The sequence below is a fragment of the Nannospalax galili genome, unplaced genomic scaffold (genome assembly GCF_000622305.1).
Source record: "Nannospalax galili isolate Female #2095 unplaced genomic scaffold, S.galili_v1.0 scaffold429, whole genome shotgun sequence".
Taxonomy (NCBI): Eukaryota; Metazoa; Chordata; class Mammalia; order Rodentia; family Spalacidae; genus Nannospalax; species Nannospalax galili.
This window is the reverse complement of record NW_008360330.1, coordinates 4,834,554-4,858,478: the sequence shown is the minus strand read 5'-3', so window position 1 is coordinate 4,858,478 and position 23,925 is coordinate 4,834,554. Positions and strand designations below refer to the sequence as shown.

General features: G+C 36.6%; 1 protein-coding gene across 5 annotated transcripts in view; it reads right to left on the bottom strand.

Moving 5' to 3' along the window:
- Rasal2 (RAS protein activator like 2) overlaps nucleotides 1–23,925 on the bottom strand; it is a 384,331-nt gene that overhangs the window by 188,539 nt on the left and 171,867 nt on the right. For all 5 annotated transcript variants that reach the window (XM_017796364.2, XM_008826125.3, XM_017796365.2 and 2 more), the window contains exon 3: nucleotides 6,633–6,759. In XM_017796364.2, the coding sequence (XP_017651853.1) occupies nucleotides 6,633–6,759 (127 nt within the window). The remainder of the gene's footprint in view (nucleotides 1–6,632; nucleotides 6,760–23,925) is intronic.

Here is a 23,925-nt window from a genome sequence, read left to right as displayed (position 1 = left end):
TTTTTTTTTCTTTCTTATTTTCCATATGCTTGAAGGACAAGGTCTTTAAAATAAAATTCCTTTACTATAGCTTTATTGGGGTTTGTCAGGAAGACATACAATTAGAAGCTTAATTCATTTTTTAATATTTTATTTATTTTTATTTTATGTGTCTGAGTGTATTGCTTGTGTGGATGTAAGTGCAGCCATGTAGTGCAATGCTTACAGAGGTTAGAAGATGAGGTCAGATCCCCTGGAACTGGAGTTACAGACATTTGCTAGTTGCCATGCGGGTGCTAGGAACTGAACCTGGGTCCTCTGCAAGAGCAGTCAATGCTCTTAACCGATGAACCATCTTTCCAGTCCTGGAGATCACATTTTAGAGGACTCTATTATCTTAAGATAATAGACCTCATAGTTTGGCATTTTTTTATATATATAAAAAATTATATTACATTTGTTTTATTGCCATGTTGGACACGTTAAGGTCCAAAGACAACTTGCTGGGAGAAGGTTTTCTTCCACTCTGTGGGACTTGGGGATCGCACTTAGGTTGTCAGTCTTGGTAACGAGCACCTTTATCTGCTGAGCTATCTCATTGGGCCAATCCTCATATTTTAAATGTACAAACTGGCACTATCAACCCTAATAATAGCCAGTGTAAAAAATAACTTGAAGAGAATTAGAGAATCCTTTATTTAAGACACTTTACTGCCATCTGCTGGAAAACTATGAAATAATTACAAACTACATGACAATTAAATGAAAGGTGCCCCTTAGTCACCTTCACAGAAATGAACTATTTGTAACGGGATAGGGAAGACAAAAGAGCAAATTTGGAAGTTCTCTTCTTTCAAATTGGCAAACATGATTAGAATAGGAAGGTAATAAAGTGAGTTATGTTATAATGTTTCCTTTAAAGATGTTAGTCTTCCATCATAATTGATATATTTTAGGGAATAATTGCATACAACAGAAATTTTGTGTTGGTTATGCACAATGTAACCTATGACAAACACTAATAAGACTGTAAGGAAGCAGTAAGAAATGTACAGTTCATAAAAATGTCCATTGCTAAGCTTCCACCTGTCCCCATATTTAGAATTCTTGCAAGATATATGAAAATACATTTTTTTTTTGGTCTTTTTGAGACAGGGTCTCCCTGTAGCCCCAGTTGTCCTGAAACTCACTATGTAGATCAGGCTGGCCTTGAACTCACAGAGATCCGCCTGCCTCTGCCTCCCACGCCACATCCGCGTGCACCACCACACCCGGCTGTAAATGCCTTTTTAAAAAACATTGACTTCATGGGTTACAGTGACACAAAAAATGAATATTTACTAATTCTAGTTCTTATGTTCAAATAATTAATATGCTTCCCAGTACTGTTTGTAGACAAAGAATGCTACTATCTGAAGTCATTTCATTTTGAAAACTTATCTCCTCATGCTTTAAATGGTTTTAATCTAGACATCTGATGAATAAATTAAAATCTGGATATTGTTCTTAAGGAAAGAGTAGTTTTTCTTGATTTTCTAAATCTGAAAGTGAGTGCTTCAGAAAACACCACATTTTCAATAGAAAATAATTTGATGATAGAAAATCCAAGTTCATTTTAGTGTCCAATAATTTGGAAACTGGAATGTAAGTGTGTGATAACTCTACCAGGGAAACGTTCTTACTCATTGCTATCATTCCTGTGTAGATCACTGTACCAGCATTCTAATTGGTCTCTGACTTCCCATTCTTGTATCTTTACTGTTAACAAAAGCTGCCATGATGACCAACATGCCCTTCATGACCTAGCTGCCCAAGAGCTCTATCCATCTCCTATGCCTCTCCTCTGTTCATTCCCCTCCAGTTTCATGGGCTTCTCTGCTGTTCATCTAGCCCTGTAAACATTGTGTCACTTTAAATCAGCTGCTCCCCCAAGTGGATACCCCCACTACTAAGTTTCCAAAGTGCTACACTTATACTTACATCAGATCACTACTCAAATATCAACAAGGTCTTTCTTGACCACTTTAGCTAAAATGATTACTCCTGACACTTTGGTTTCCTAGTTCTGCTCCCAACTTTGTTTTCTGCTTCATATCTGCCAACATCAGACGATATAAAAATATTTTCTACTAGTGCTTATTGTATATGACTCCACATTAGAATGCAAGCTCACAAAAGGAGAGACTTTTGCCTATATATTCTTTTTTTATTTATTATTTTTATTTTATGTGTATGAGTATTGCCTGCATGTATGTGAGTCCATCCGTGTCGTGCAATGCCGTGGAGGTCAGAAGAGGGCTTCAGATTCCCCTGGAACTGGAGTTAAGGACAGTTCAAAGCTGCCATGTGGGTGCTTGGAATTGAACTTGGGTCCTCTGCAAGAACAGTCAGTGCTCTTAACCGCTGAGCCATCTCTCCACAGCCCCTTGTCTATATTTTTCAACGCTAAGCTCAAGAACCTAGAATAGCATCTAGCACATAACTATCCATTACTTCTATTGAAACCATATAAAAAATAAACAATGCTCCAAACAGGTGACAAAATAAATGCAAACTCTCCCTCCCTCACCTTATTTATGCTGTTAATTTCATTTGGTGGTTGATGGGAGAAACTGCTTAGAATATCTTTATGGGAAAAACAAAGAGAATGAAAAACTGCCTTTGAGGGATAATGCAGAAAATACCTGTTTGAAACTTATATCCTTTAAAAGATCCACTTCCCCTCCAACTCTGGTTGCTCTTTACATTGTAACTACCACTTAACAAAACGCATATAGGATATAATTTGAAAGAGCACCTTTTTCAAAAGAAGTATATTCTAATGAGTGCTTTATGGTGGCTCTGAAGTATTATATCAGATTGAGAACCAGAAGAAAGGCAGAGCTCGGTTAATGAACTGCTTTAAACTTTAAGAGCAATACAATAGGGTAGTAATTAATATTATTACACCAATATTGTCACTATATAACTAAGGCAGGCACTGTCCTATATTTTCCTCATTTTCATTCTTATTTTTCTTTACTTAGTCAGTCACTCATTATTTATGGAGTATCTATTGGCCTGTCATCCTTTTGACAGGCGAACATTTAAAACAAGTTGTCTCCGTTTGATGTTTAATTTTCTCTCTTAATATACTGTCTTTTCAAGCCATTTCAGAATAGTGTCTACTATTATACCATTGAAACTGCTGTCTTAGTCTAAATTCACTAAGTATCACAAATCCAATGACCTTTTTGTTTTTAGCCCTTATCTTTGTATTCTCTCAGCAGCGTATAACAAAGTTGTGGCGGTTCTTAATCATCCTCACTATGACCATTATACTACTCAGTGTAGTCATTTATTTGATAACATGATCTAGTTTGGATTCCCCACCCTTTATAACACACATACAGAAAAGTGCTCAAATGACTAATGTTGAGCTTAATGAATGATCCCACACACCACCTGTGTTGTAACCACTACCTAAGGCAACAAAAAGAACAATAAAGCACTTCAGAAACCCCCGTCATATTTCTGACCTCTTGCTATCATTTCTACCTTTTCCCTGAAACTAACTACAAGCCCGACATCTAACACCACAGATTAGTTTTGCCTATATGGGACTTTAGATAAATGGAATGAGATGGAATATACTATTTTCTTCACTGAAATTCCTTGTCAAGCCTCTTGCTTATTTATTAGGAAGCCTTTGTATTACTGGCCAAAACAGCTTTTTGTTATAGGTGTTAACAAGTATGCTGTCCTACCCTACAGTTTAGTTTGCCTTTTCACTTTCTTTTTTAAAATATTTTTCTTATTTTTATTTTATGTGTATGAATGTATTGCCTGCATATATGTATGAGCACCCATGCCATGCAGTGCCCACGAGGCCAGAAGAGGGCAATGGATTCCCCTGGAACTGGAGTTACGGACAATTGTTAGCTGCCATGTGAATGCTGGGAATTGAACCTGGGTCCTCCCCAAGAGCAGCCAGTGCTCTTAACTTCTGAGCCATCTTTCCAATGCCCTTTTTTACTTTCTTAATGGTATTTTGATAAGAATTCTTAATCTTTATATGGTTGAATTTATCAATTATTTTCCTTATGATTAGTGTTATTGGTAAAGAAATTTTCCTCTATTCAAGATCAGGAAAATATTCTGGAAGCTTTGTTGTGCTACTTCTCTCTATTAGACCTACAACATATCTGGAACAGATTATATACATGGTTCTAATCAAGAAGTCAAGCCCTATACTCTGTCCCCCTCTTCTTCTGCCTTCACTATTCTTGGTTATGCCATTTCTAGATGAAACTTAGAATTCACATAATAATTTGGAGGAGGGACCATGTTGTGATCTTAACCTTGAGAACTGAAAGATAATATTTCTTCTAATATATGATAATGATAAGGGCATAGTCTTGTCTTTTCTTTTTGAGGTGGTAGGGATTGAATCTAGGACTTCATGCATGCCAAACAGGCTCAGCCACATCTTGAACCCTAGTTTTTTATTTATTTAAATCCGTTTTACAATTTTCTATGTAGAAATCTCACACACCTCATTGGGTGACCCCCCGCCCGCCATGGATATTTATTGCCTTGTGATATTATATTAAGGATATACTTTTAGAAAACCTCTATTCTATTTGTGGGTATATAGAAATGCCAGTAGAAATGAAATTAATTTTATACACATATTTTTGTTTCTACACATGTATTCATCCTATCTTGCTAATAAGCACATAAAAAAAATCTACTAAAAGGATAAACCCTGTACTCTCCATTCTTAGGGACTGGCACCCAATGTTACACATACAACAATTACTCACTGAAGCATTCAACAGAAGGAAATTTTGCCTAAAGAAAAATCACAAAGGATAAAAACAGAACATGCTTATTAAATAATTCAAGATCAGACAGGCAAGAAAGAAAAGAATATCTCTGGAAGCAGTCTTTATACCCCTCTCCTAGTGATAAGAGTAGCTTCCACTGTTAATTTAGGACAACGCTGAAAATGAGCACAAGCTGCCACGAGTCAGGACAACTGCCAGACCTGTCCAGAACAAAAGTGAGAGGAATGGCTCAATACAGACACCTTTGACACTCCCCATCTTAGGGAACAGGAGCTGAAACACCATAGATGTATAACAATTTACCACATTGTTCTTACTTCTCTCTTCTATAACCCTGTGGTAATTCTTTAGACTATGATTATGTATCTTCAGAACAAACACTTATCAGTATAACAGAAATAATAAAAACAAGGGAATTGAAAGGCAAGTACAAATTTAATGTATGTGAAATATCAGTGCATGTGAAATATAAATGAGCTATACAATGGTTATACCCCAGTAAGTTTTCAATATTATTTAGGCCTACACCTAAACTTGTTTCAACACATGCCAAAGAGGCCCAATGGAAATAAGATTAAAGGAATATGACTTCTCCAAATAATAACACTTGGAGAATATATTTCCTAGCCTATTTTTTGTTGTTGTTATTGTTGTTGTTGTTGTTGTTTTTGAGACAGGGTCTCACGATGTAGCATTACCTGCCCTGGAACTTGCTTTGTAGACAGGATGGCTTAAGACTCACAGAGATCTGCCTATCTCTGCATTCAGAATGCTGAGATTAAAGGTATGAACTACACCCCAGAGAACTAAATTTTTTAAAAGCAACAAATTTTCAGGATAATAAGAGAAATGAAGACACATTCAGAAAACAAACTCTGAGCTACATTTAGAAAACAAAGAAAAAGGCAAAAACAGAAAAACTCCAAACAAAAACCTTATTTTAGAAAACACAATGAAAATCGTTTAATTATAGCTTGACCACCACAGAGACAATTTATTTTATCTACCTACCAAGTATCCCTATGTAAAACACTTGTGGTTCATTAAATACATAATACATTGCAAAGCCTCAAGGCAGCTTCTATATTTCAAATTTCTCCATTATTTAAAATACTATATTCTTTAAAATCATCAGCCATTTTAATTATTTAAATATCTAGAGGAAAAAAGGGGTCACAGAGTTAGCTGCTTTGATATTGGACATTTCCTTTAGGTTTAACAACTGAAATGAATGTTTTTTTTCTTTAGGGGATTTTTGTTTTGGCAGATACTAGAGATTAAACTCATAGCCTTGTGCACTCTAAACATGTATTCTAACACTGTTATATTCCCAATCTGAAATATAGGAGGTTAACATTTCTTCCTGCTGTCATCTACTCAACCCATGGTTCTAAATATAATTTATGTCGAACACACAAAATTATCTTAGTTAAATCACCCTAATCTGACATCCAAAATAACAGTAACACTTACGAAAAGGACTGTCTAAACCACTCAATACTAACTTCTCTCAGCAACTTCCCTGAGTCTCTGTGCTGAAAGAATATTAGCAATGCTCTAACAATCCAGAGCTGAGCAATAAACAACAAGGCATGCCATCCAACTTGCCTAGACTAAGCAGCAGTCTTATCACTATAAAATAACTGCTGTCACTTGGTTATAATGTACAGAACTCTGATGACCTTTGACTTTGGATCAGCATGCTATTGACTGCAATGCACTGGCTTAACAGGAAACACACAATGTTTTGTTTTACTGTAACAGTAACAAATTCTATAAATTATTCAATAAAATCTAGTAATTTATTTCCTTTTATTAGCTTACCTAGTTTAGCGGTGCCCTCTGGTGGGTACTCAGGAAACTGACCCTCTGAAGGGACACTGACAGTTCTCCTCAGGCATCTTCCTTTGGTTGAATCTGTAGGTTGCTCCTGTCCTCCTTCTACAGGTATCTAGTTAGCCAAGAGAAAAAGAGATGAAACAAAATGGTGAACTTGTCTTAAATACTTTCTGACTGAATAATGTTTTTAGTCAATGAAGACAGTAGTGTGGAATGAACAGATTAAAGGAAAAGTGTAGAAGTAAAGCATAAAAGATGTTAAGGTATTACCAACCTTTTTTTTTTTTTTTTTTTTTTTCCTTCCAGGAAGCTGTTCTTTAAAAAGAAAACTGAAAGATCAGGAAGGGTGAGAATGTAAATTAGCTTATAAGGAGTATGTACAAATCATCTCCAGGTGTGAACCTGTTCTGGAAGCTCAGAAATCAAAATAAAACACCTACACAAATAAAAGCCTCCTCTGTATCAGAAACTTGTTTATAAGCTTTAATTTTAGCCAATATTCAAAAAGGAAAAGCTGACTAGAAAGAGTTGCAAAATTCTCTTAAGATGGGGTTGCTTTGTTAGATAAATATTTTAGGTAAATCACCCAACTTTTATTCAATATTAGAATCAAATACTTATATATGTCTAGTAAAACATTTTCAGTCAAAACATATAGATACTTGCATAGATATATAAGATGGTATATTTTCTCCTAAAAGACTGTTGTTTTTTTAATAGTAAAAATATTTTTTGGTAGAGTTTCAGGAATATATCAAATGGTTATTTGCATATAGGAATAAGAACTATAAATGGTTAAAAAGAAAAACCCTACTCAGTAGGTCATCATTGTAGAGTAATGGGACAACACTAAGTTCCTTTTTTAGAGGGGATGTGGACAGTCATAGTAGCTTCCTCTTATCTATGAGAGCTATGGTCCAAGGCCCTAATGAATCAATTGATGTCTGAAACCACAGATGGTAGCAAATCCTACATATACTATGTTTTCCCCTATATATATCTATGATAAAATTTAAGTTGTAAGTTAGGTATAGTAAGAGATTAGCAACAAAACTAATAAAATAGAACAACTATAACATATAATGTTATGAATCTTTTCTCTCTTCTATTACTTCACCATTCTCTACAGTTCAATACAGTTCATCTTTTCACTTAATGGAAGTACTTTACAGCTTCTCTTTGGCACAGGAAACTGCCAGTATCTACTTTTGTACTGTGTTTTTATTAAGTAAAATAAAAAATACTAAAAGACAACCACAGTCATATCTTGAGAATCAATCTGGTAACTAAGAAAGCTACTAAGTAGCTAGAGGTGAATAGCATATACAGTGTGGGTACTCTGGACAAAAGCATGATACACATTCAAATCAGGAGGAAGCAGGATAATGCTACTTCAAATACTGTGGTGCAGAACACAACTATTTAAAACAAGAATTGTTTATTTCTGGCATTTCCATTTAATATTTCTGAATATCAGATCATAGATAAGTAAAAGTCTAGAAGACAAAACTATGCACTACTGCAATGCTAAATTTGGGAGCAACAGGTAAAGAAAGACCTTTTACAAATGATATTTTATTATAACTTTTCCCACAAATTGTATTAGTTTGGTAAAGTGTATGGGTAATTCATCATATCTACTAATTTCTTATGCCTCCTGAATTTTTTAAAATAAATCTCAGTTAATAATGACTAACATTTAATTCTTACTAAGGAAGTCTAATGAAATGATAAGCGACACTATGAAAGGGGTATTATAATTATCCTTTTTTGTACACAAGGAATGATTTGTATTTCTAAATGACTACAACATGCATCACATCAAATGTTCCAGCAAAGTGGCAACAGGTTCAGGCTTAAGTGTGTATTTCTTCTGCATTGCTCAGTAATCCAACTCCTGTAACTGGGGTCAAGGACACAATAGCTTTCTCTCTGTTACTGAGCATCTGAAGAACAATTATCTAAGTCCTTCACGAGTACTGAAAGTTTCCACACTTTTTTAATAGGACCAAATATTCTTCCATCTCCTCATTATGACCATGGTTACACTTCAGACATTAAAAAATTGAAGGACCAAATTAAGAAAGATAAAATTCTAGAAGTATACTGAAATTTAACAGCATCAATAAAGACAAGGCTCTTCTTAAAAGAGCACTTCTTTAAAACTTCATGAACAGTAATCCAAGTCATCCATCCCTTCAGAATGTAAATTATACTATCTCTAACTAAATCATTTAAATAGTAGTGCTGAAAGGTTAAGTCACTCTTTTTCTATTTTTTTTATTTTATTGTATTGTATGTGTATGAGTGTATTGCCTGCATGTATGTGAGTGCACCTATGTGAACGCAATGCCATGGTCAGATGATGGCTTCGGATTCCCTGGAACTGGAGTTAAGGACGGTTTGTAGCTGTCACGTGGGTGCTGGGAATCAAACCCGGGTCTTCTGCAAGACCAGTCAGTGCTCTTAACTGCTGAGCCATCTCTCCATCCCCAGGTTAAATCACTCTTAACAAATGCAAAAATATAATTTTTACTTGCTTTTAAAGTAGAAATAATGGGAATAAATCTGGAAAAGTAATTTAGATCATTGAGCAAATAAATACAGCTATTTTTGATAGCTTTAATTTGTCTATTATCTGACATAACAAAGGCTTAAGCTCTACCCAAAAAAAAGTTGGTAATTGCTTATAGGAAGGGATAATCCTCCTCTAGAAATTTATAAATGCCATCCATATCAATGTAAACAGGAGAAAGATTTCTTTACCATATGCTTTGTCTGTACCATAATTAAGAAAAGAAATAAGGGGCAGGAGAGATGGCTCAGTGATTAAGAGCACTAGCTACTCTTTCAGAAGACCTAGGTTTGGTTCCCATCACCCACATGGTAGCCAAAAAAAATCCCACACTCCAGTTCCAGGGATCCAACTCCCTCTTCTGACCTCTTGTGGGCACTGCATGACACAGGTGCACTTACATGCAGACAATATACTCATACACATAAAATTTAAAATAATAATAAATAAATAAAATATTTTTAAAAGAAAATAAATAAATCTTATTTAGGTATAAAATTTATTTGTAAAAATTTATGTAGACTTTGCATTTCTAATGCTTAAAGTTAAAATACGATCAAACATTTTTTAAAAATTTATTTATACTGAATTTTTGTGTATTTCATACAGAACATCTCAAACAATCTTAATCATTTTTCTACTTCTGTCCCCACTGGCACCCTCCCATCTCCCCGCCCCCACTGGAACCCATATACTCTGTCATCTATGTTAAGGCCCAGTGTGTCAAGTCAGTGTCCCCAGCTGTTCCCCACTGCAAGTCCATCCACTGAGGTCTAGTCAGCCTATCTAGAGTCCCTTATTTTATTCAAAATATTACTCTGAACGTGCGAACTTTTATTCTAAATTTAAATTTCCTAAGAATATTTTATTGTTATAACACTAGATTGCTTCTTAGATAAAATATTTTGGAAGACATGGATTTATTCCTTTAAAATTGGTAATTTTATTACTTTCAAACGAACCAAATTAAAGATCATGAATCTTAGTATTCAGTGAAAAAGAGGCAGTTCTATACTATCAGTTTTCTCCATTCTGATTGTCCTAATTTACTTTACCACTTCACACTTTTGTTAACAATGAATTGTTCATAAAAATTTGCATATCATTTCAGTTTCTATGACATGAAAATACTTTTTAAACACTTCTTTGGCCTTCCTTTTTTGCTTTAATAAAAAAGAATCGAGTACTTTAATTTCCTTCTATTTTATCAGAGAAAAGAAGAAAATCCTAAGTGGCTTCCATAGTTTCTAAGATGTGGTATGTTCACAGCAAAATAAAAGGAAACTTCTGGTTTCTAAGTCCTCTGTTAACTCCAAACTGTCCATGACATCTATGGAGCAAGGTATATGTAATATTTATGTTCACATACATATGCTTTCTGTAAAATAATCTTTCATCTTGCTTAGAATTATATGGAAATTAACTTCTATTCACTTGAGTTCAACAGATTTTGTAATTCACATTTTCAAGATCTGCTCCAGAGCTGCTAAATCAGAAATTGTAGGGGTAGAGCTCACCACTCTATTTTAATAAGATTTGGATGCTCACTACAGTTGAGCCACTGCCTTAAGGTACAGTTTTCTCTCTTTCCTACCATGGCTAAACATCTCAAAGTGTCATCTATAAGAGAGGTTCTCAACCTTCCTTGAAAATTATGACCATCCAGAGGAACTTTAAAACATGCCAATGCTTAGATGTTCTTGGCAGGCAAAGTTGAGGAGTGCTTGTCTAGTCTCAATATCTCTGTCCTGTATTTATTTCTTAAATCTTGGCCATCAGTACTAAGTATACCAAGAAACAGAAAACATATATGTTTATTAAACCTCAACTTCTGCATTTTTCAGATATCCCATCTGGATTCCTGGAGTGAATTCCTGGAGATTTTGAAGAAGTCTCTCACTGCCAAGTTCAGTCCTCTATGATTTTCAGCATAACCATCTCAATAGTGTTCTCAATCTTAGTTGTTCTTTGGAAAATCTTTTCCTGCACATACTCAGTATAGTTCTTAGTCAAGATATCTTTTGGATATCTTGTTCAGTAAATTCGAGTTTCTTCAGAGGTTCTCTGCCTCCTCAGAGAACCACTCCTCCTTATAATTCACATTTTCAAGCTCTGCTCCAGACCTGCTAAATCAGAAATTGCTCTGAAGTTCACTCTGCTTGAACTTCAGATTGCTGGGCAACAACTGGGAAATGGTAAGTAGCAGAGAGAGTTAGGCTACCTACTGTCCAGTACCTGAAAAATATGTATATTGGGGTGGGTTGTTTTGTTCTTTACAGAGTGAGGACTAGTCTTCAATCAGTTATTCTATCATAGCTTGTGCCAAGTACTTCTTATTTTCTTTTATCCAAATTCCTACAACAGTTTCCTTTCCCAGTACCTGCTCCTTAAATCTATCTTTTAAATATTTAAAAGAGCAGTTCCAAACACAAATATGGTCATTTCATTCTGAGGAATAAAGCCCTCAAGCAGTTCTTCTTTGCTCTAGCAGTGTTTTTCAAAGGAGAGGTGCTATGTTTGCTGGGGGTATGGGTGGGAGGCATATCTCTCTACTTTAACCTGGACACAATTCTGTTTATCTGTCCCTTAAATATTATATATAAGCTTTTCTACAATGACAGAGTTTACAAGTACTACCCCATAAAGTTCAAGCTCCCCAACATGGTACACCAGGTTTCCCACAATCTGATCATTCATGCTGTGTTCAGCTCCAGATTTTACAGTATGGAAACACCAAATTGCTTGCATTTCCCTAATAGAGCCCCTATTTTCACAGCCATGTCCCCTTCTTTAGTTTATTCTCTCAACCTGAAATCTGTCCTTCACTACTTTTCTATTCTCTATCTGGCAGGTAAACTATTCATCCTAAAGCTTAGGACAGACACTGACACTTACAGGACTCTTCCCTCAGTATGACTGCTCCAACTGGGCATTAAAATACAGTTGTCTTAGTTTCCTTCAATAACAATGTTTTCTTCATCACTCTAGCTTTAATACTGATTTATAACTTTCAACTAATTTCAAAGAAATTAACAGTTTATACCTTACCAGCCACCCCTAAATCTTAAAATAGCTCCAACCCACAAATGAATACATCTTTTATAAGTAGAGATTGCAGCCGTTTTAGCCAAAGGAAAAAAAAGTATAATATCAGGAAAAAGGTTGGTTAGCATACAAGTATTCTCTTTTTTTCGTAAAGAGGAAGTAGGCCAACTGATAAGAACCCCACCACCACCACCATACACACAAAGGGGACAGGTCTCCCTATACTCATAGGTGGCTAGGCACTTGCTATGTAGACCAGGCTGGCCTGGATTTCTGAGAGATTCACCTCTCTGGCTCCTAAGTGCTGGTATTAAAGACATTTGTCACCATGCCCCAGCTCTGGCTAGAACTTCTTAAGGGGCAAAAGTAGAGTAGATCACCAAAATATGTAATGACCATTCTCAAACAACAGACCAAGTATAATTCAAATAGCATTGGGAGGGCTGGAGAGATGGCTCAGTGATCAAGAGCACTGGCTGCTCTTGCAGAGGAACAGGGTTCGATTCTCAGTACCACATGGTGGCTAACAACCATTTGTAACTTGGGTTCCAGGGGAATATGACGCTCTCTTCTGACCTCTTCAGGCATTGTATGACACAGGTACACTTAAATATACAAGCAATATACTCATACATATAAAACAGAAATAATAAATAAAATACTTTTTAAAACAAAACAAAAAAAATAGCATTGGGAAAACTATCACAGCTTTAGACCTAAGGAATGGTAGTTTCCCAATAGGCCTATTTTCTTTTATCTCCCTCTTCCAATACATCCAACAGATTACTATTCATAGTCCTTAACTTTATTTTTTATGTGTATGTGTGTATTGCCTGCATGTAGGTAAATGCACCCATGTTGTGCAATGCCTGTGAAGGGCAGAAGAGGTTGTTGGATCCCCTGGGACTGGAGTTATGGACAGTTGTTAGCTGCCATGTGGGTGCTGGGATTCGAACCTGGGTCTTCTGCAAGAACAACCTGTGTTCTTAACCGCTGAGCCATCTCTCCAGCCCCCACAGTCATCAACTTTTAATCAAATCCCTTTTTATTAAGCTTTCTTTGATAATTCCCCAATTGCCAATAGAGTCTAAATGATATATTTAATCAAGTTTCTTTAGAATAAATGAATTCTTTCATACTTTCCAGTTTAACTGTTATTATTTGCCAAATGCTACTTTTCTTTTAGATTTATTATTTTATGTATATGTGTGTGAGCTTGAGTATATGTATGAGTACCACATGTGTGCAGGTACCCATGGAAGTGAAAAGAGAGTGTCAGACCTTCTGGAACTAGAATTACAAGGGGTTGTGAGCAACTCAGCATGGGTTCTGGGAACTAAATCCAGGTCTGCTGGGAATTGAAACTAAGTCCTCTATAGGAGCAGCCAGTGTACTTAACCACTGAGCCATCTCTCCAACCCTGATATTTACTTATTTTTAAGTTTTGTTTTTTACAGGTCTATCCATTCCATTCTGTGCTTCCCATGTGCTCCTGGGTATGGGTCCATGCTCTGGAATCTAGTCAAATTACTAGGCACCATACCAATAATGAAAACTGACTCTCCCTCTCCCAACATCCATCAGTTTTCATGAGATAATAAGCTAGGGCTGGGGCTTTCTACCCACTTCCCCCATCCACGCTGGGCCTGTCTAGCTTGGATTTGGATAAGTCTTGTGCATGCTGTCATAAGCACTATGCATTCATATGTGCAACTACCCTGTGATGCCTAGAAAACACAGCTTCCTTGAATTCATCTACCACCTCTGGCTCTTAAAATCTTTCTGCCCCCTCTTCCACAATGATCCCTGAGGCTTACAGAAGGCGTGGTATAGGTGTTCCATTTAGGGCTTAGCACGTCACAGCTTCTTATTTTCTACATGTTGACCATTTGTGGGTCTCTGTGTTAATTGCCATCTGGTATAAGAAGAAGCTTCTCTTGTGAGAACTGAGAGATGCATTAATCTATGAGTATAACAATGTCATTGTGAGTTAGTTTAATATTATGTCTATTTAGAAGAATGATAGTAGTAGGCTCTCCCCTATGGTCTTTGGTTTGTCTAGCTACAGATTCTTGCCCTGATAACAGTGTCAGATATGGACTCCCTATTCTCAAGCAGTCCTTAAATTCAATTAGAGGTGGTTCATTATTCCCATACTATTTGTACCACTATTGTACCACTGAGCATATTTTGCCAAGCTAGTTGTTATTGTAGTTCACAGAGTTCACAACTGGGTAAGGTTGATGATTGCCTTTCTCTGTCAGTAGCATGCATAGCACCTTCAGGGTCAAAGATTTCACCTTACCCCAGTTAGAATAGCTAAGATCCAAAAACCAAATTATGACAAATGCTGGTAAGGTTGTGGGGAAAGAAGCACACTTATTTACTTCTGGGAGTGCAAAATGGTGCAAACCACTATGGAAATCAGTGTGGCAGTTCCTCAAAAGCTAAACATTGATCTCTCACAGAATCCAGTCATTCTACTTTTGGACATATACCTAAAGGATATGGTATCCTGCTACAGAGATACCTGTTCTACCATGTTCACTGCTACCCTATTCACAATAGCCAGGAAATGGAAACAACCTAGATGTCCATCAACTGATGAATGGATAATAAAAGTATGATATATTTACACAATGGAGTATTAGGAAACTGTTAAGAAAAATGAATTTATGAAATCTGCAGGTAAATGGATGGAACTGGAAATAATCATCCTGAGAGAGCTAACTCAGATCCACAAAGACAAATGTCACAAGTTATTAATGACCTGATAATGTGGATGCTAGCTTTCTATCTTTAGATATATGTGTTTCAAGTGGAAAATCCTTAGAGATTAGGAAACTAATAAGATGCCATGGGGGATGGTTCACAGGAACTGAGTTAGAATGCAGCAATGTAGATGTTGTTACAGGAATAATAGATTAGATGGGTTTAAGGGGGGTATGGGAGGGTAGAGCAGAAGAGAGAGTAAGAAGAGGGACAACAAATATTAAAGGCCTTTTAAAAGAGTCATGATAATTCTTATGTGTAAATAAAAGACAGAAAATATTGCATCATAGCCCTTCCATAAAAAATGAATTTCTAATTGTTTCCTCTAAAAAAACTGACAGAATATAAAACTTCTTAGAATAGTATATACAACAATGGTTTCAGTTATTTCAATTTTTTTATTTTTTGACTTTTAAAATAATAATTTAAAAAATATCTTTATTGAGTTTTTGTGTATTTCATATAATAGTTCTTAATCGAATTTAGACTCCCTCCACCATCCATGACGCCCCCCCCCACAGCACCCTTCACCAGATTTCATGCATTCTACCACGTACGTTAAGTCCTATTCAGTCAAGCATTTGTACCCAAATGTCCTTTGGTGCAAGGTAATTCACTGGGGTCTAGTTGCAGTATCTAGAGTCACTCTCTTAAAGAGGATCTACTCTCCCTCACCCCACAGTAATAAGTTGCCAATATAATCACCTAGGGACCTGCTGCCCATTTCCCTAGTTCTATGCTGGGTTTTTGTCTGATTGAGTCTGCATGGGTCTTGCGCATGCTGTCACCATTGTTGCAAGTTCATATGAACAAGTTCCCAAAGGCCTGAAAGCCACTGTTTCCTTATGTTCATGCACCAACCCTGGCTCTTATAATCTTTCTGCTCCCCTTTTCTGCAATGGTCCCCGAGCTGTGGGTGGGTGAGGATTAATATGGGAGTCCTATCCAGGGACACACACTTTGCAGTCTCTTAGTCTCTAAAACTCAGCCAGTTGTAGCCTTCTGTGTGCATCGAACTCTGTTATATGAGGACGCTTCACTGGTGAGAATTGAGGAATGTATTAGTATTCTCTCCTCCCCCTGTTCCAATATGTTCCATGAGCCTTAAGTGTCATATTTTCTTTTTATAAAGATTTAATTCAATGTTTCTAACTTAATGTTAAAAGATAACTACCTGCCTCAGGGCATTAAATTATATTTGTAAAGAAACTCAGCACCTTGTTATCATTCTTAACTTTGTTCAATGCAGCATTTTTCTTCCAAGCTCCACTATTTGTTCCAAGTCTCTTTTATCTTTCCAAATGATCACTAGAATTACTTCTTTAAGAAGCAAATTTTACAGTATCATTAACCTGATAAATACTTTCTGCTTTCTGGAACATTTCCAAAATAAAGTCCAAATTCCCTACTATGACCTTCAAAGCTCTTTATTAACTAGCTCTTGCTGGCCATTACTTTTCCTCTTGCAGACTGTTCCAAACGTGTGGAATATTCTTCAGTTTGCCAGATATGTTTCTTAACATTGTATCCTTATCGATATAGGATACTCTTCCCTTGTTTTCCTCCTAGTAGGTTCTTATTTGTCCCTTAAAACTTGGTCCATACACTAATATTTTTGTACAAACCTTCTTTGAGTATTCTCAATTATACCTCATAACCAACCTCAGGTAACAGCTCACTTAATTTTTCTCCTGTAGTTAAAATGATTTTAAAAACATAAACATTGAAGTAAAATTAAGCATTTCGGTGGCTTTAGTATATCAGAACACTGTGAAATACTATGGCATTTAGTTTGAAATAGTTATATATTTATATTTACTTTAAATACTGTAACAGGGCTGCACCTTTGTGACCACAGCACTGCATACAATAGAATCATATACTGTATTATAGTAAAAAACAATGCCTTATATTTAAACTCATTTTATAATTTAGTTTTATAAATAAAAAAGTTTTATGTTTTAAGTAGGCTTCTGCTACAGTATGACTCTTACATGTCCATGGAACTGGGAGATAATGGAAATTTTCAGGGGTAGGACCTAGTGAGAGATCTTCAGATCAGTGGCGGGGGGCCAAGTGGGAGAGTTCTCAAAGGGAATAGTGGGAAGTATCACTGATTCCATCTTCTTCTATTGCTTCTCAGCCATGAGGGAACCAATTTTGTTGTTATACATTCTGACCATGATGTGCTGCCCCACCATTGGCCCAAAAGGAAGAAAGCCAAATGATCACTGACTGGAACCTCTAAAACTGTACGTCAAAATAAACCTTTACTCATTATAAGTTTATTAATTTGGGTGCTTTTTACATTAATAGAAAGATGACTAACACACTTACCACAGACAGAAAAGATGGGCAAGACCTCAAAAACATATTAAGGAAAACATTCTGGAATCAATGTTTGTAATTTGGTTTCTGCAACATTTGTTCAACAAATGTGCATTAAGACTTATTGTCAGTTTGGGGTGGAGAGATAGTTAGGAATTCTTCCAGAGGACCCATGTTCAATTCCCAGCACCTGTATGGCAGCTAACAACCGTGTGTAACTCCAGTTCCAGGGGATCTGACACCTTCTTCTGGCCTCTGTCGGTTTTGTAACACAAAAGTGCACTTACATACATGCAGGCAAAACACTCATACACATAAAATAAAAATAAAAATAATTATTATCAAGTGTGGTGGTATATGTTTGTAATCTCAGTACTCAGCAGGGTAAGTAAAGAGAATCATGGGTCTGACTTTAGTCTAGGCAAGCTATTGAGTTGGAGGCCATGTCTACATAACAAAACAAAACTCCCCCAAATTTTTCCTTTGTTACTGTATGTCACAAATTTCTAAGTACTAGAAGATACATCCCTAAACAAAAAGTCAAAAAATCCTATTCCAAAGTGTCATAATAAACTATCAACATTTCAAAAGATGACAAATGCTATGAAAAACTTAAAGCCAGGTCATTAGCTCAGAAGATACGGCTAAAACTACTAAGTAAATAGGCAAAGAAAGTTTAACTATTATAACCAAGAGTTTTCTGCACTCACATAGTCATTACAATACTAATCACAGCAGCCAACACAGGAAATTAATGATACAGAAGCACTGAAAGCCCATTAAGAGAAAGATATGATCTCCTACACAAATAATGGAATCTACCTCTGGTAGATTGTCTCCTCCCTTAGGAGATAATCCAGTTGGGCCAGCCAATCACGTGATCAAGGGACTAGTCCACAGGAAAGCTGATTTATTTTAATCTATGCTGTAGAAATAGGTGGAATAATTATCTCTTGAATGTGACAACATATTTTTCCTTCCCAGAATTCCCAACCCCTAGCACAGTCCCTACAAGCCACCAGGAGATTATGTTGGGTATGCCTGCATTTTTGAGTCCTGACTCAGAAAGGCATACTATTTTATTTTCTTCCTTTCTGGCTTCTTTTGTATGGTGGCCAGAGCCTAAGTATATTTTCTCCGGTACTTTAGACCTCCTTGCTTTTCTCTAAAGTGTCACTTTCCCACGTGATTATTTTCCACCATGTGGTGATTCCATGGTGTTTTCTCTTTTTTTCAGTAATGAAACTAAGAACCCCAAAGAGGGAACTCCAATTTCCCTGATAACATGGGGATCCAGACAGGACTTCTCAAAATTTCAGGTAACAACAGCTCTGCTTCCCTGGGCCTGCAAGACCCGCAGGCCTCTCTCTGACCCACAGGCCTCTCTCTCCGGGACCAACCCAGATCCTCAGTAAAGTCCTCAGGAGAACTTGGGGAGGCTCGCCACCCACATCTGCCTTTGCATCTCTGGGTGGTACGACCACCAGCTGCCCTAGATCGGCATCTTTTCTCTGCACGGCCCCCAGGCCACTCCAACCCCCAAGTTCCTGAGGTCAAAATCTTTTCTGGAGGGGTCCAGACCTTAGGAGAAAGGCTGAGAGCATCTGATCCTCATCTGAATTGGGCCTCTGTGGGAACTCCTGAAGACAAAAGCAAGTTGGCCACTCCAAAATAAAATCAAAATAGAGAACTGGAAGTTTGGAGGAACCAGCTTTTCATGCCCAAAAAGTAAACCACAAAGGCACGTAAAGTTCAAAAAAAGAAGCAGACCTAAACTTAAGGCTTGAGTCTCACACAAGAATCAGAAACAACAAAAGAAATTCACATGTCAAAATCACAGAGAAAACATAGTAACATGAAAAACTCTGGAAGATAAAGTAGATGAACTAGACCACTCAAGCAAAGATTATGAAAAATTTAAGAAATCACAAAAATGGAATATGCAGGAATCACGTGACACCATAAGAAGACCAAACTTACAAATCATACGCATACAGGAAGGAGAAGAATCCCAAGATAATGGCATGGACCAGATCTTCAACAGAATAGGGGGAAAAAAATTTCACAAAATTGAAACTCCCAACGACATAGCATAGTAAAACAATAAATATACACAACAAAGAGAGAATACTGAAAGCAGCAAGAGAAAAACAAGTCACATACAGAGGAAAGCCCATCAGAATTACAGCTGACTTATCAATGAAAACTATGAAAACCAGAAGAGCCTTGGCCAAAGTATTTCCAGTTCTACATAACAATAGATGCCAGCCCAGAATACTTTACCCAGCAAAAATGTCTATTATAGTTGAGGGGGAAAGAAAAATCTTCAATGACACGAGAAGCCTGAAAGAATACATGTCCACAAAACCAGCCCTTCAAAGAATACTTGAAGCAATACAGAGAGCTGAAGAAAGGAATGACTATACCCAAGGGGTTGCAGAAAGAAATTGATGTGAAGGAATAACTGTGCAAAGGAACAGCTATATCACAAATGTAAACAGAAATAAAAATGACAGGATTCAATCTCATCTTTCATTAATAACTTTAAACATTAATGGACTGAACTCCACAGTAAAAAGACACTGACTAGGTGAAAGGATTAAGAAACAAAACCTGTCTTTTTATTGGCTGCAAGAAACTCATTTCACTTTCAAGACAGACACTATCTTAAAGTAAAAGAATGGAAAAAAAAAAATATACCAAGCAAATGGCACTAAGAAAAAAGCAGGCATAGCAATTCTAATATCTGACAAAATAGACTTTAAAGTAATCATTTTTAGATAAAGAGGGCCACTTCATTCTGATCAAAGGAACAATGAATCAAGAAGATATTACAATCATGAACATATATTCACCAAACTCTGATGTACCCAACTTCATAAAAACAATACTAGAAGACTTTAAGACCCAGATAAATCCCAACACATTAATAGTGGGGAACTTCAATACCACACTATCGCGATTAGATAGGTCAAAGGGCGGAGAGTTAACAGTGAGACATCTGAATTAAACAATACCATATAGCAAATGGAAATAATAGACATCTACCAAGTATTCCACCCAAGGACCAAAGGACATACTTTCTATTCAGCACCCCATGGAAACTTCTCCAAAATCAGCCATATACTGGGGCATGAAACAAACCCCAACAAATAAAAAATATTGAGATAATTCCATGCATTTTATCAGACCACAATGCAAAAAGCCTACAATCAACACCAGAAGAAGCCCTAATCACCATAAGAACATATGGAGATTAAACAACAAACTCCTAAATGATGAATGGGTCAAAAGAGAAATTAAGAAAGAAATAAAAGTATTGCTGGAACTAAAGGAAAAGGAAAATACAACACAACAAAACCTCTGGAACATGCTCAAAGTGGTCCTTAGACGGAAGTTTATAGCTCTAAGTGCCTACATCAAAAATACAGAAAGAACACAAATAAATGACTTAACGTGCAACTCAACATACTTGAAAAGCATCAACAAATGAAACCCAAACCCAGCAGACAAGAAGAAATAACAATAATCAGGGCAGAAGTTAATGAAATAGAAACAAAGAAAACAATACAAAGAATCAACAATTCCAAGAGCTGATTCTTTGAAAAGATAAACAAATTGACAGACCACTAGCCCAGTTAACCAAAAGAAAGAAAGAAAACCTCCAAAAACAAAATCAGAGATGAAAGGGGAAACATAACAACAGACACAAGAAAGATACAGAACAGTATAAGGGAATACGTTAAAAACCTATATGATACTAAATTTGAAAACCTAAAAGAAACGGACGTATATCTAAAGGCAGGAGAACCACCAAAACAAAACCAAGAAGAGATTAACAGCTTAAGCAGACTCATAACACAAAAAGGAATTGAAAGAGTAATACAAAACGTCCCGAATAAAAAAGCCCAGGACCACGTGGATTTACAGCAGAATTCTATCAGTCATTTAAAGAAGATCTACATCCAATACTACTTAAGTTATTCACAAAGATAGAAATGGAGGAAGAATTTCAAAATTCCTTCTATGAAGCCAGGATCACTCTAATACCAAAGCCAGGTAATGATACAACCAAAAAAGAAAACTATAGACCCATATTCTTAAGGAACACAGATGTAAAAATTCTCAACAAGATACTTGAAAACCGTATACAGACACACATCAAAAAGATCATCCACCATGATCAAGTTGGCTTTATTCCAGAGATGCAGGGATGGTTCAATATACATAAGTCAATAAACGTCATAAGTCATATAAATGGGCTCAAAGACAAGAACCACATGGTCATCTCAATTGATGCAGAGATGGCCTTTGACAAAATTCAACATGCACTTATGTTCAAAGTCCCAGAGGGAATTGGACTAGAGGGAACATACTTCAACATAATTAAAGACATATATAACAAACCCACAGCCAACATCATTCTAAATGGAGAAAAACTGGAAGCATTCCCTTTGACATCAGGAACCAGACAAGGTTGTCCACTGTCTCCACTTCTCTTTAACAGAGTGCTTGATACTCTTGCAAGAGCAGTAAGACAAGAGCAGGAAATTAAAGGGGTAATAATTGGAAAAGCAGAGATTAAATTATCCCTTTTTGCAGATAAGATGATATTATATCTAAGAGATGCCAAAAATTCCACCAGAAAACTCCTAGAAATTATTAACACATTCAGTAAAGTGGCAGGTTACAAAATTAACCTACAAGTCTGTAGCCTTTCTATACACCAATAACAAGCAATCAGAGAAAGAGCACATGGAAACACTCCCCTTCACAATAGCTGCAAAAAAAATAAAATACCTTGGAATAAACCTGACCAAAGACATTAAAGAGGTCTACAATGAAAATTTTAAATCTTTAAAGAAAGAGGATTGAGGAAGATATCAGAAGATGGAAGTACTTCACATGCTCATGGATTGGAAGAATTAATATTGTGAAAATGACCATCCTACCAAAAGTCATTTATAGATTCAACGCAATGCCAATCAAAATCCCCATGACATTTTTCACAGAATTGGAAAACACCATCGTAAGAGTCATATGGAAGAACAAAAGACCTCGGATAGCCCAAACAACCCTGAGCACTAAGAGCTATGATGGGGGAAACACCAGATTTCAAGCTGTATTACAGAGCTATAGTCATAAAAACAACATGATACTGGCACAAAAATAGACCCATATACCAATGGAACAAAATTGAAGACCCAAATATGAGCAAATGCAATTTCAGCCACCTGATATTTGACAAAGGGGCCAAGAATGTTAACTGGAGGAAAGACAGCATATTCAGCAAATGGTGCTGGCAAAACTGGATCTCCACTTGTAGAAGAATGAAACTAAACCCCTATGTTTCACCCTGCACAAAAATCAACTCCCAATGGATGAAAGACTTCAGTGTAAAGCCTGAAGTCTGAACTATTAGAAGAAAACATTGGGGAAAATCTACAAGATATAGGTGTAGGAAAGGATTTTCTAAATCGGACATCAATTGCTCAGGAAATAAGGGCAAGAACTTACAAATGGGACCTCATTAAATTAAAAAGGTTCTGTGCATCAAAGGAGGCAACCAGGGAAGTGAACAGAAAACCCAAGAATGGGAGAAAATCTTCACCAGTGACACATTCAACAGACGGTTAACATCCAGAATATATAACAAACTCAAAAAACAGAGAATCAAGACAAGCAACCCAATTAAAAGCTGGGCTAAGGATCTGAACAGAGAATTCTCAAAAGAAGTAAAGATGGCTATGAAACATCTTAAAAGATATTCAACATCAATAATAATTAGGGAAATGCAAATTAAAACTACTTTTAGAATCCATCTTACCCCAGTCTGACTGGCTAAGATCAAGAGAACCAATGATACCAAATGTTGGAGAGGATGTGAGGAAAGGGGAACACTCATCCACTGCTGGTAGGGCTGCAAACTTGTTCAACCCCTGTGGAAAGCAGGGTGGAAAACTCTTAAAAAAAAACTACAAATGAACTGACCATTTGACCCAGTTATACCACTCCTTGGCATATACCCAAAGAACTCATCCTATTGCAGAGACACTTGTACATCCATGTTTGTTTGGAGACATAAGCAGAGAGAGACACAGACATCGTACCTTCTAGATGGGATGCTGACTATCAGAATGCCAAGAGTCTGAGCAAAGATAGTGCTGTATTTGGGGTGCGTTCCCCAACACTTTGTGTGAGGTATGCACACACTTTGTATGCAGCATGGTGGGGCTGCAAAGTGAAGCATCACGGGAGGGGCTCCTGCCATTGGAGAAGCACATTTACAAATGGATTCTGCTTCTGCCTAGGAGTTGCTCTTGTCCTGGGAAAGGGACTTCCTTTCTCTCCACTTGCACGTCATCTCCTTCCTTCAAAGAAACTGAAAGAGAAGAACAGTAGGAAACAGGCCTTAATAAGGGAGATACAGATAAAAACTGGGTTAGTTTAAGGGAGGGGGAGGTAAGGGTATACAAGGAACCTCTGGATAAAGGGAAAGAAGAGCTCAAGAGAGGTAGGACTGTAGGAGAAGGGTATTATCAAGGGAGAAAGGGGGGA